A 14,140-nucleotide genomic window follows, 5' to 3' on the forward strand; every position below is an offset into this window, starting at 1 on the left:
TCTACATTTTCACAATACTAACATGTTTCACACTTTTTTTTCCTTCAGAAGGGTGTAGTTATAGAAGATTTTTTGAGAAAACAGTCAATTGAATTTTATAAAGGTGCGCTAAATCCATTCATGTGGTAACTACTAACGAGTGCATAGGATAACATGCACGTGTTAGCCTTTACCACACACTAACGGCGTCTAAACGGTGCCGCTTCAGCACACAGTAAAATTAATTTTACTGCGCGCTGAAGCGGCACCATATATTACATATATATATATATATATTTATGTATTTATGCTGTATGCAATTATTTTAATCTTATAATATCTATGCTAAATTACTTTTATAACGATTATAATGAATTGTGTAAGGGACACGTATTGGAAATGGTAAACCATGCACCCAATTTGAAGTATTTCACTAATTTATAAGTGCATGTGACCACATATAAATGTAAATGACTTCTTATAAAATACCAACTAGTACAAAAGTGGGTGCTTTGAAATGATAAACTGTATTTTGGCATTGGGCAGAGTTTGGTTGGGGAATGAGTGGAGCATGCAAATACACTTCCCTCTCTGCATTCGCGGTGATAGGGGAACAGCATGGCAGTGAATACAGAAAAACTGGTAATAACTTTTCGCATGCTATTCACAGTTTTTATGTTAAAAAATCTTTAAAAGATATAAAACCGCGAATAGCCTGACCTGCAAGTGTAATGATTTTCTCCGTACAATGCTGGGAGCATCGATTTTCTCTATGAAACACTGGAGCAGTGATTTCTTGTGACATAAATTTGGGGGTGGATCCTGGTAACGAAAACTGTGAACAACCGAAACCGCGGTTAACGAAAATGCAAATACGTAGGGGGAAGTGTATGCACATTCCAGTCAATATTCAGCTGGCAGCAAAAATGGTTATTTTAAATGCTTACTGGATATTCAATGTGTGGGCACAGGCCTTGAATATCTGTATCTGACTGTACTTATACTGGTCCCAGTCGATATTCAGCTGCGCACTCGCATAAGATACATATGTGGATCCCAGCTGTATATCAGCCAATACCCACATAAGCCTATTTTGCCAGGCCTCTCACATTGATTATGATCATCCCTCCCTTCTTCCTCCCCAGCAAAGTATAGCTCCTCCCAGAAAAGATCTCCTCATTTCTTATAGGCCCTCTCCCCAGGTCTACCCTTAAAATCTCTGGTGATCTAAGAGACAAAGGACAGGAACAATCCCCACTTGTTTCTGCCCATCCCAGATCCTGCATCAAAATGGCTACTATGATTTCTAGTGGCAATCTATTGCTAGTACTGCGAGACTGCAACTGGAGGGCTCAGTTATCTAAGAACCCAGCTTTTTCCATATTGTTCTCTTCAGTGCATCCTTCATTTCATTGTTCCTCAGGCTATAAATAAAAGGGTTTAACATGGGGGTTAATACAGTGTATACTACTGAAACCACCCGGTCTTTCTCCGGGGAATATGCTGACGATGGCCGTACATACATTACAATAATAGACCCATACAATAATGTGACCACAGTGAGGTGAGAAGAGCAAGTAGAAAAGGCTTTACGCCTCCCTTCAGCAGATGACATCTTCATAATGGCTATGATAATGTAACAATAAGACAACATTATTATTACAAAGGGCAGCATTAGAGAGAAAGGTCCCTCGATGAAGATCATAAGCTCATTAAGGGATGTATCAGTGCATGACAACTTGTACAGTCCAGTAAGATCACAAAAGAAATGGTTAATAATATTGAGGCCACAGAAGGATAATCTTAGTAGCATAAGAGTATGTAAAAGAGCCTTGAGTCCACCTCCAAGAAAGGAGCCAATCACAAGCCATTGACACAGTCTTGGATTCATCACAAGTGTATACTGTAAAGGAGAACAAATAGCCACATAGCGATCATAAGCCATTGCTGCTAGAAGGAAACACTCTGCTCCCACAATAAAAATTAAGAAGTAAACCTGGGTTAGGCAGCCAGAGAAGGAGATACTTTTATTGTCAGAGAGGAGGTTCTTCAGCATGTTTGGAACAGTGACTGATATAAAGCAGATGTCCACTGAGGATAAGACACTGAGAAAGAAATACATGGGTGTGTGGAGATGAGAATCAAGACGGATCACAGCAATGATTGTGCCATTTCCCAGTAGAGTAATCAGGTACATGACCAGAAATGCCATAAAGAGGACGATGCGCTGTTCCCGATTAGGCACAAGGCCAAGCAGAATAAAACCCGATACAGAGGTCCCATTTCTGTTCGACATCTAGAACCAACCTACAAAAACAGAGATATTAAATCAACATCTGTACATCTTTGAATGGATTCATTTTGGATTTTCAACTTGTATTATACGTCATTCCTCCCCACCTCCACTCCACCCCTGAAATATCAAAGGTTCAATTTTTTTTTTTTAACCCTTGTCAATACTGAATGTTGACCACATAATTGTTGTTTGAAAATTGCCCATCAGCAAATGGCAAAATGTTGGTCTTATAAGTTAGTACAGCCACTGCATAAGTCGTTGTTGCTAGCTTTCTGAGGGTAGAGCCAAATTTTATATGAATACTATTTACAGAAGTAGCAAGGTAATCCATATTTTTTTTTTCAATTGAAAAGGTTTTATTGAAAAACACTCCAAACAGTACATAATAATTGCACATGAAATGCAAGAACAAAAATACATAGAGCTGAATACCACACTCCAAAATAGCACACAGAATTAAAAGCAACAGCATAGACATGTGCAAGTCCTACAAACTAAGAAGAACAATCTAGAATGCCCACCAAGCACAGCCTATTCCCCCCCTCCCACCCCCCAGGGACAAAACACAATACCCACAGCTCTCAATATGGTTGAGATATAGTCAATTCCAAACAGATACCCAAAATTGAAAAGGAATATGGTTATGGGATCCCCCCTAGCATCGCCCATCCATTCCAACCCCAAGGCCCACTCAAAGCCCCTGGCCACCCCTACCACAGATCCCCACAGAAGCCCGAAAATTGCGCCACACATGAGCATAGCCATGTAGTTTACCATGCCGCAAGGCCGTTAGGTGATAAAGGTTCTGCCAATTAAGCAAACGTTGCTCCACCAGGGCCCACGTGGGAGAGAGCGTCTGATTCCACAAGGAGGCAATGGCCAATCGAGCAGCAGTGAATGTCAACTTACAAAACAAAGAGTCACCCCCAGCCAGATCCAATTGATGCCAAAACAACAAGGCATGTCGCCAATCGGCCGGTATCTGGACATCTAAGATCCGGGACACCCGATCAAAGACCTCAATCCAGAATCCACACACCTGCCCACACTGCCACCACATATGAAAATAGGTACCCACTTCCCCACAGCCCCTCCAACACAGAACACTCGCATCTCCCTGCCAACGAGCCACTACCTGAGGGGTATAGTACCACCGAAAGAGGACCTTGTAACCATTCTCGATCAGCAAAGCAGCAATCCCCGCCGAGGAGATCTCCGACCATATGTCACCCCAAGTGTCCCAGGAAATAGCCGAACCACAATCATCTTCCCAGGCCCTCATGTAGGGAAGGGGAGCCCCCCTACAATTAAGGCACCTATATATCGCAGAGAGAGCTCCCCTCCGAAGCACTGGACCCAATAACAGCTCAAAGGGCATCTTACCACCCCTCAAGTCTCCCAGAAGACCCGAGGTCCTAATATAATGTAAAACCTGTAGGTAGGGGAACAGATCCCTTATCCCAAACCCAAACTTACCCCTGAGTTCTGTAAAGGGTCTAACCCCGCCCTGGACCGGGTCCCACAACTGTCCCACACACACCAAACCCCGTGACTCCCAGTCCACAAACACTCCCCCATCTCCTCCCGGTGGAAAGTCAGGGTTGAATCTCAACGGAGTGTACCATGAATGTCGCCTACTCCCCAATAAACAAGCTCGGGTCTGATTCCATATCCTCAAGGAAGTCACTACGGAGGATACCCCCCTACCAGTCGCGCCCTACCAGGCACCCACGGCCTATGTAACAAAGGCACCCCAGCACTTAAATTTTGCTCAATTTCCACCCACGGTTTCGGCGTCTGCGTCTGCCATTCTAAAAGGGCTCGCAGCTGAGCAGCCTGATAATATTTCACCACATCTGGGACCCCCAGCCCCCCATCCCCTCTACCCATACATAAGACCTTCCTACTCACCCTTGGCCGCCTACCAGCCCAAATAAAATGAAAGATATGCCGTTGGACCCCCTCTAGCGTTTTTCTATCCACCCAAAGAGGCAAAACTTGGAAGAGGAACAACAAACGAGGCAAAATCATCATCTTCACGATGGCCACCCGGCCCAACCAAGAGAAATACAGATCTTTCCAATTAAGCAAATCTTGTCGAATACGACGAAAGAGCGAGGGAAAGTTAAGGTCATATAAATCCACGCCCGGCGGTCCAAAATAAACTCCGAGATATCGCAAAGAACGCTGAACCCACCGAAACGGATAACGGTTTCGGAGATAGGACACTCGGTCAGCAGGCAAGTTAATGTTGAGGAGCTCTGTTTTACCAACATTGACCCGAAAGCCTGACACCCCACCATAAATATCCAACTCCCGCAATATAGCTGGCAAGGAGGTTGCAGGCTCTTCCACCGTGAACAGAATATCATCCGCAAACAAGGCCAACTTAAAATCCCCTCCCGGCACCGTAACCCCCTTAATATCCTGATTCATCCGCACTCGCTGCGCCAGGGTTCAACCGTCAAAGCAAAAAGGAGCGGGGAAAGCGGGCACCCCTGACGTGTGCCCCTTGCCAGAGAGAAAGTCTCCGAATAACCCCCATTCACCTTGATGCAACTCAAAGGTCCACTATATAGGACCCGAATCCAGACCCTCATTCGTGGACCCAACCCCACCAACTCTAAGACCTGAAATAAAAAGGGCCAAGCTACTCTATCGAATGCCTTCTCAGCATCGATAGATAAAAACACCGTTTCTCGCCCCCCCCTAGCCCGATCATATAAGTTATAAACCCTGCGAGTATTATCACCCACCTGTCTGCCCACCACAAAGCCCGACTGATCTGGATGGATCAGCCGAGGGATCCAACTCATCAATCGGTCCGCCAAAATTCGCGTAAAGATCTTAGTATCAACCCCCAGCAAGGATATCGGCCTGTAGGAAGCACATTGGAGGGGATCCTTCCCCTCCTTAGCTAACACTGTCACTCCCGCCAATCGCATGAAGTAAGGGAGGGTACTATTCCCTTGTAGAGAGTTAAGAAAGCGCAATAAGGGAGGCAGTAGCAGATCTTGAAAACGTTTGTAGTACCGAACGGTAAAACCGTCCAACCCTGGTGATTTACCAAGCTTCATAGAGCGTAGCGCACTTCGAGCCTCAAGCAATGTAAGAGGGCGGTCCAACCGCACCCCATCAGCCTGTGTAATCTGAGGCAATTCTGCTGAAGTTAAATAAGCATCCTGGTCCTGCGAGGGCCCCGGATCTTCCGGGGTATAGAGCTGGGAATAATATTCCACAAAACGGGCACGGATAGCATCCTCAGTCTGTAACACTTCCCCAGAAGCCGCCCGGAGTGAAAAGATCTGGTTGCGCGTCTGTCGCATCTTAATACGATGTGCAACCAGTCGACTAGCTTTATTAGAAAACTCAAAATATCTCTGTTGGAGGAGCTGTAAACTAAGGTGTAATCTGTCCAAGTCTAAAGCCTGGAGATCCCTACGGGCCTGAAACAAGCGCTCCCGCAATTCCACATTCCAAGGAGAACGCTTGTGCAAACTCTCCAACCTACCAATCACAGTCAACAGGCCTGCTGCATCCTCCCGCCGCTTACGCTGTCGGGCCGAAGCCAGGACTATTAATCTGCCCGAAGGGTAGCCTTTAACCCCTCCCAAACCGCTTCCAATGAAGCTCCACACTCTACATTTACATCAAGATATTCCTGCATCCACCCTTCGATCTGTGTTCCCACCTCTGGGTCATCCAAAAGACTATCATTAAAACGCCAAAATTTCCGTCCCGAACCTCCACTCACCCCCTGTAATCGCAACCACACCGGGGCGTGGTCCAACCACGTAAGTGACTCAATCCCCGCGTACTCCACCCTCCGGAGTAGTCCCCGCTCCACAAAAACATAATCAATTCTAGAGTAGGAGGAGTGTATTCCCGAAAAGTAAGTATAGTCCTTAACCGAAGGATGTAGCCACCTCCAGCAGTCCACCACATTCAGATTGGCCAACGCCTCCCGCAACAGTTTGCGATCCCTTCTCCCATAATGATCCGCTCTCCCTGAGTTATCCAGATGAGGGGTCACTGTAAGATTGAAGTCCCCACCAAAAACCAGGGCTCCCCCCTTGAACTTGAGAATCCGAGGGACCAACTCACGAAAGAAGGTCTCCTGACCCTCATTAGGGGCATAGATATTTACCAGGGAGTATAAGACCCCCTCGATCAGAGCCGCCAACATAATGTATCTGCCCTGAGGATCCCTCACCACCCTACGTACCTCACAGCGGATCCCCTGGCGAATAAGAATTCCCACCCCACCCTTCTTAGAAGTGCCCACCCGGGAAGCCCAGAAGGCCTGCGGGAACCTACGATCTCTAGCCAAGGATTCATGGGACTGCAGTAAATGTGTTTCCTGGACAAAGCAGACATCAGCTCTCAAACGGAGCAATTCCCTATAGAAGGCCCTTCTCTTGTTGGGAGAATTGAGACCCCTAATATTATAAGAGACCAATTTAAACGCCCCCATATTCCAAATAAAATAATGACAATGCAAACCCAACCCCAACAGATATGTCCCCCCTTCCCCCCCTCTACCCCCAATCCCTCCCCACCACCCCCCCTCCCCCTCAGTGAGAGTCCTCAGATCTCCCACCAACATACAAAGAAGTGAACCATCTCCAAGGCCCCTTACACACATCCCACACTCAAACATCAACTATCAAAAACGGTGTGTACAAGTATCCCCCTCACCCAACCCACCAATCCCTCAGGCTCCCTTGTCACCATTCGCACTCTCCCCTCCCCCCCAACTATACTACCCCCCATATAACACAAACCAAAAACCTTCAACTTCCCCCTCCCCCCTCATCCCAAACCAGGTAGTGTATAACCCCCACACAACACTCTCTCAAGGGGTAAAACTCAACAGTCCATTCCCCCAAAGGGGAGTCCAAAGACCCCCCGCCGAGACATGAAACTGGCAACGAACACAGGAAAAAGACAAGTACATTCAGTCAGTTCTCAGGGGGGAGCACTTGAGGATGAAGCGGTGGCCCGAAGAGGGGGTCCACCCCCTCGGCCACCCCTCCCGCTCCGGGATCCATGCCCCACTTGCTGCCAGCGGGAGGAGGAAGGGCGCCCACCCTGGCCAGGCACCACACCTCCCGCCGGAACAGCCTCCTCAGGGATCTCAATACCCGCTTGTTGTAGCAGCCCACGAGCCTCTCGAACTGTGGTAACTCTGGTGTGAACTCCGTTGATGGTAATAACAACTCCAAAAGGATAAGTCCAACGATAGCGCAAATTGCTGCGCTGCAAAGCCTTGGTCACTTCCCTGAACGCCCGCCGTTTCTGGAGCGTGCCAGCAGCTAAGTCCTGATAGAACTCCAGCCGGTGACCCTCCCAGGTGACCGTGCCCATCTCCCGGGCTCTGCGGAAGATCCGCTCTTTAAGGACAAAGCTCTGAAGACACAACACTATATATTTTGGTTGATCCAGTGTCCGGGGTCCCAGCGCTCGATGAGCCCGCTCCAGTCCCGGCTCTAAGGTGTCGTCTTGCAGGAGCCATCTGATCAGCTTGATTGTAGTAGCACGAACATCCTTAAACTCAGGCAGGTCTGGCAGGCCCCGCACCCTCAAATTGTTACGCCGGGTGCGGTTCTCCAGGTCCTCGACCTTATCCACAAAAAGTTGGTAATCCGCAGACACTGTCTCCAGTGATCTCTGCATTCCGGTTACACTGTCCTCACAGCTATCCATGCGCATCTCCACCACCTCGACCCTCGTGCCCACCTCCACCAGGTCAGTGCGCAACTCCTGCACCGCCTCCCGAACCTGCACCGCCACCGCAGAGATTTCAGATTTTACCTCTGCGATCCATCGCTGCATATCCGCTTTAGTAAGCGGGTCCATCGGTGAACTCTCTGGTACCGGGTCCGCCACCATGTCAGCCACAGCCGCCAGGGCCCCGCTCATTTTCACCGCCTCCCCACTGCACAACTCAGGGCCCATGCTGACACGTGTAGCCCGGCTCAGCGCTTGTTCCATCGTGCACTGGCCGGGTTTGTCGCCAGGCAACTTTTTTCGCGTTGCCATAGTGAGCACTGCAACTTCGCACACCTCACCAGCCCCCGGGGACAAAAAATTTGCGCCGTTTTCACACCGAAATGATAGTTATTTCGCCGGCCCGAACAGGAGCTCTCAGTTCAGGCTCCCATCCATGGTGATGACGTCACTTCCTCCCGGTAATCCATATTTTTAAATTGTTTTTCCCTTATGCGGATGGCTCACTCCCTAGCAGTGACACTATAAGGCTATCACTAGGGGTTATTTTTGAACATAAAGCTGGGTGGAATTGAAGGAGAGGTGGGCCACTCCTGTCCCATCCTTCTAGACCACTAGTAATCACCTCCAGGTAAGTGAATGCTGATGGATAGATTCTGTCCATTCATGCCTGGAATTTATGAACTAATGCTTACCACTACTGCTTCAGGCTTTACAACTTACCAAAAGTGTTGCAATTTACTAACTTCATTCTCACTGTCCAAAACAAGGAGAAAGAATAAGAATGTAAATGGATTTGGACCTAAAAACCAGGCAGATGTTACAGTCTCAATGTATTTGTTTAGCTGGATGTAGGTAGAAAAGGATAAATGTGTAGTTAAATTTTTTAAAAAAATTAGTTGCTTTCCTAATCATTCACATAAGGGTTTTGTTTGTTTGGTTTTTTTTAAATTAACGTTTAACACATTTTCTCTCAAAACTACATAAAAATATGTGCTATTTTTTAACCCACAGCAGCCCTTTAAAATGCTTCAAAATGGATTTCAGATGAACTCTCTTAACAATTCTTTAAACATTTCTTTAATCCACAGAATTGAAGTAAACAAAATTTCTCAATTAACATCTCGAGCCAACTCTCCAGTGTCAGGTAAGTATCTGTCTCTTATTATATACTTACATTTTCTCTTTCTTCTCTTTCCCTAAGAACATTTTTTTAAAGTTGTTCTATTCTTTCTACCAACAGAATTTTCCATGATACAGTACTTCAGGAATACCTCTCTCAGGTAAGTACCCTAAAATTTCAATTCAGGTAAATAAATTTAAATTCACTTTTTAACTTTAATACTGTCCCTTTCATGACAGTGTCCCTTTAATGATGTCTGTGATGTGGACATATATTCACTTAGCTGTAGGTTCTCCTTGCTTGTGTCCAGGCTTTTCTTGGGTTGGGGCCCAGTTTCAGTGATGCCGCCTCCATATCTTGAACTGATGAGCACTCAAATGAGAAAAACCCTAGCTCCTTTTCTTTCTCAATTACAATAACCATGTAACTAAGCAAAAGAAACTTTAATTAAGGACCCTTACTATGAATGTTCCTATTCTTTTAACTTTTCCTTAAACTACCAAAAAAAGCACTTGTTTTCTTTTCAAAACTAGTATATTAGCATATAAGCATTTGCTCTTAGTGCACATACTCAGGTTTTCTTGAATGCCTCATACAATAAAGTTTAGAAGGTTTTAAGAGATCAGTTTTGTTCTCTTTTACAATCTTACTCCTTTAATGGGATCACCGTTACCACAGCCCAAAGGCTTAGCACACACCTAAAGACTTAACAGAAGAGGATTTCCTGTTTAAAATAATTCCTGACCAATGTCGACCAACAAAATCTCTCACAGCCACTCTTACACATTTTCTGGTACCATCAATCTAATTATTAATCATTACCTGAGGTCCAAAAAATCTCTTAAAGTCTTCAAGTCACAGTTCAAGGCTTATTATTTCAGAAAGACTTTTGACTGTGAATCCCTACAGACACTTCCTATCCCGGAATAAACAAAACAAAAACAACTTTATCTCTTTAACCTCTTGTGTTTTTCCTTTGTTTTATTAATTTCCCCTTTCCCTTATAAATATTGTAACTCATCCCTTCCCTGAATATCCTTTAGTCCTAGTTTGTCTGCAGTATCGGTCTTTCCCCTGTCTGTCTTTCTTTTTTTTTTAAAAAAAAAATCTTGTACCCATTGTTTTTAACTTTGTTAACCGCCTTGATCTGACTACCGTATTTGCCGGCGTATAAGACGACTGGGCGTATAAGACGACCCCCCAACTTTTACAGTTAAAATATAGAGTTTGTTATATACTCGCCATATAAGACTACCCCTTCTTCCGCACACCTTCTGCACAACAAATAAAACTTAAAAGAACATCAGAATTTATTTCAACAATTTTAATTAATTCACTAAAGCTGAATAGAACAATAAACCCATGGGAGCTGCCATGCTATTTGTTTTCTAAACTGTTAACCAAACTGAAACTGTCAATGATAGAAGGAAGATAACACATAGAGGGAGAGAGCAAGTGCCGGGCAAGTCCCAAGCAAGTTTGCTGGCATGACAGTTTCCCTTTAAAAGCCTTCAAAAGCCTCCTGTTCGCCCCCGCAACTTCCTTAAGGGCTAGACTCCACACACGGCCGCATGTGCGAGAGACGTAGTAAAGAGAAAAGGGGTGGGGCCAGAGCGCCGCTGCTTCCCGCTGCGCAGGATGAAGGAGCTGGCACCCTTGTCACACTGATGTCCCGCCATGGCCCCGCTGATGTCCCGGCAGGTTTACTAGTACCGTAAGCACCGTAAGGAGGTAAGGAAGGAGATGTTAGGGCATGTAAAGTAAGGGCATGTAAACAGTACCCGGCGTATAAGACGACCCCCGACTTTGGGGAGGATTTTAAGGTACTGAAAAGTCGTCTTATACGCCGGCAAATACGGTACATTTGTTAAGAAATGCTGTATATCAAATAAACTAACTGTAACTTTAATGGCTTCTTTTACAAAGCCAAGCTAGCGTTTTAACACGCATAATAGGGTGTGCTAAACGGCCGGCCACGCTAGCCACTACCATCTCCTCTTGAGCAGGCGGTAGTTTTTCGGACAGCGCAGGGGTTAGCGCGTGATGAAAAGTCACACGCGTTAAACCCGCTAGCGCGGCTTCGTGACAGGAGCCCTAACTGTATTAAGCAGTTTTAGCAGTTCTATTAATTTTAAAACTTGCCATCCCCTTCCTCTATAGTATATGATGACATATGAACAGTCCATCCAGTCTGCCCAGCAGTCACAGTCATTACCGATTTATCACTAAATTGTCTTTCTTTGGCATTTCTGGGACATAACACGTAGAAATCCCCCTGGTACTTTCTTTAGCTTCCAACTACTGGAGTTGTTATCAAAGCACATCCCAGCTTATCCAAACCATCTTGCCATTTGCAAGACAGAGACCATAAAAGTCTGCCTGACCCTGTCCTCATCTACTAAATTACTGGAGTTTCCATTGAAGCCCACTCCAACCAATTCTAAACTGAATTTGCTATAAATGTATTAAACTATTTTTATCTTGTTTTAAGATTTAAAAGCACAAAATAGAGATGAAATAAGCAGTCTACAAGCAAATGACTAAAGACTTCATATCTCAAGAGAATCTGGTTCCTGGATTCTTCAAAGAGGCTCAGACTTTCATCAAGTACAATTAACACTCCATATCTAATTGCTACCAAAGACAAACTGGCTTTTTGTTATACTAACTAAGTTGAGAGTTATGAAATCTTACCTGTTTTAAATAAAAATGGGCTTTGCCTTATTAAACCAAAGATCCATCTCAGTTATTAGGGGAAGAAGGAAAAATAGATTCTATCATCGGCATAGAAGACATAAAGGCCCCTATTCTATAAACGGTGCTTTAAATTAGGGGCGTCTAACTTAAGTTGAAAACACTGTTTTAAAAATGTAAAAGCATTTTAAAAAGTAAAATGCAGGTTTCTACTGGTGCCTAAAAAAAACAGTGCCTACATCACATCTATTGAGGTGCTTTACAACATCTAACACAGGGGCCTCAAAGTCCCTCCTTGAGGGCCGTAATCCAGTCGGGTTTTCAGGATTTCCCCAATGAATATGCATGAGATCTATGTTCATGCACTGCTTTCAATGCATATTCATTGAGAAAATCCTGAAAACCCGACTGGATTGCGGCCCACAAGGAGGGACTTTGAGATCCCTGATCTAACACTACTGCAGGTGTGGCTAATGCTGGAAGTGGTGTTAGGCATCATAAAGTGCCTCCAAAGGGGTGAGTCAATTAAAAGGTAGGTGCTGGAAATGTGGGTCTTGAAAACCCTAGACTACATTTCCAGCACCAACCTTTTCCGAAGTCATAGTTCTATAAACAGCACCATCACATGACTGACGTGATAGGTGGCTGTTTTTAAAGTGGCCACCAACAGCACCATTTATAGAACCCGGGCCAAACTCAAGAGGCAAAATACCTATCTAAATATACCCACATGAACACCTGCCTACCACCATCAAGAAGCCCATAAAACTACAGCCACAATTAATAGAGCAATACTTGGAAACTTGGGCCTAGTAAATGCCAGATCAGACAATAAAAGTTTTCCTGGACTTGTCTGTGACTTCATTGTTTGAGCTAAGTGTAACATTGCATTCTCTCATATTTGTAGCTGACTAATCTTTTACTGCTGGTTTTGGATTTTTGATTATTCTGTTGCTGCGAATTTCTGTGCTTTCTCAAAAAAAATAAAAAAAATCAACCTTTTTCTTAATCTGAACTTGTGCGCACAGCTTAGACTAACTTTTCAAAACTGTTAAATCAGTGACCCTTCTAATAGCTTTATGTCTTTCTTTAAAGTATTTGTGCTAGCCTTAAAGTATTTGTGATAGTCTCCTCCTCCCACCTTTTATCTGGAGGCAGGCTCTATTGCAAGCAGAGGTGTGGTTATAGCAGATAAGTTTCATAGCTAACACTCTCTGCTGAATTAAGGACATATTGTCCCACCCACCCCAGGGTTTGCTACTGATAAGTATTCTTGACTATTAGTTTAACTATATTTCAGTCAGTTTCCATACCAACCAATCAGGATGACTTTTATTCAGTGGTGCATTCTAAGGCACACTAGCTGGAAACTTAGGGCTTGCCCCATCTGTTTCAGCTCTCTAGTATGAAGGAGGAGCTCTCTAATCTTAAGCAGGAAATGGATGCAATCAATGCAGCTTCCATCACTCCACAGAATCATACCAGCTGTCTTCAGATTTCTACTATTAAAGACGAACTCAGTAATCTTAAGCAAGAATTGAATGCAATCAAAGGAGCTTCCATCACTCCGCAGAGTCATACCAAATTATCACCACTGCCTCAAAGAGTAATACAGTCAAGGAATAAATGGATCACAGTAGGGCCAGGTAGATTGTGACATGTGACATAGAAACATCCACTCTCACAGTTGCAGCTACAGAATTATTTTGTGCCATTAGAGCATTTCAGTGCTCAAGAAAGAATGGAACTGGAACCAGTGAAGGTAACTCATGAAGAAAAACGTTCACAAGGGAAAAGTAAAAAAGCTCAATCAAGAAAATTATTGCTTTTAGGGGATTCCATCGTCCAAGGTATTAACCTTGGAAAACAAGTCAAGGAGCCTAAAATAGTGAAGTGTCTCCCAGGATCCTCGGCTATCAGGAGTACAAAACAAATACTGTCTATAATCAGGGAAGAAACTAAGAATTCTAGAATTGATGTTGTTATCCATTTGGGAACAAATGACCTGGCCAAAAACTCCTCACTTTCAGCACAGAAAGCTTTTCAGGAGCTAGGGGAGGATTTAAAATCTTCTGTAAAGACTGTCGCTTTTCAGAAATACTGCCTACATATGGAAAGGGAGAGGAAATAGTTAAAAACACAGAGGACTTAAATAAGTGGCTCAAAGCCTGGTGTCATCAAGAAGGCTGGATAGAAGGATAGGGAAATACATGGAAAGACAAGAGACTATATGGTAATGTTGGGTTACATCTTACTATAACAGGAAAAAGAATCCTTGCTGAGAAATTTAGACAAAATGTTTCTAGGCATTTAAAGAA

At 44.5% G+C, this 14,140-nt stretch overlaps 1 protein-coding gene across 1 annotated transcript; it reads right to left on the reverse strand.

The window, feature by feature from the left end:
- Positions 1-1,339: 1,339 nt before the first annotated feature.
- On the reverse strand, positions 1,340-9,289 carry LOC117350256 (olfactory receptor 1468-like). The gene is made up of 2 exons (XM_033924443.1): positions 9,183-9,289; positions 1,340-2,286 (listed from the first exon to the last, which is right to left on the reverse strand). The coding sequence occupies exon 2, from the start codon at positions 2,273-2,275 to the stop codon at positions 1,340-1,342; it is 936 nt and encodes a 311-aa protein (XP_033780334.1). The 5' UTR covers positions 2,276-2,286; positions 9,183-9,289.
- Between the last annotated feature and the right edge of the window lie 4,851 nt (positions 9,290-14,140).

This window comes from Geotrypetes seraphini, chromosome 1 (genome assembly GCF_902459505.1).
Source record: "Geotrypetes seraphini chromosome 1, aGeoSer1.1, whole genome shotgun sequence".
Classification (NCBI taxonomy): Eukaryota; Metazoa; Chordata; class Amphibia; order Gymnophiona; family Dermophiidae; genus Geotrypetes; species Geotrypetes seraphini.

Coding starts and splice junctions, on each gene's coding strand:
- LOC117350256 (XM_033924443.1), bottom strand. CDS start 2,275: ATGTCGAACAGAAATGGGACCTCTGTATCGGGTTTTATTCTGCTTGGC.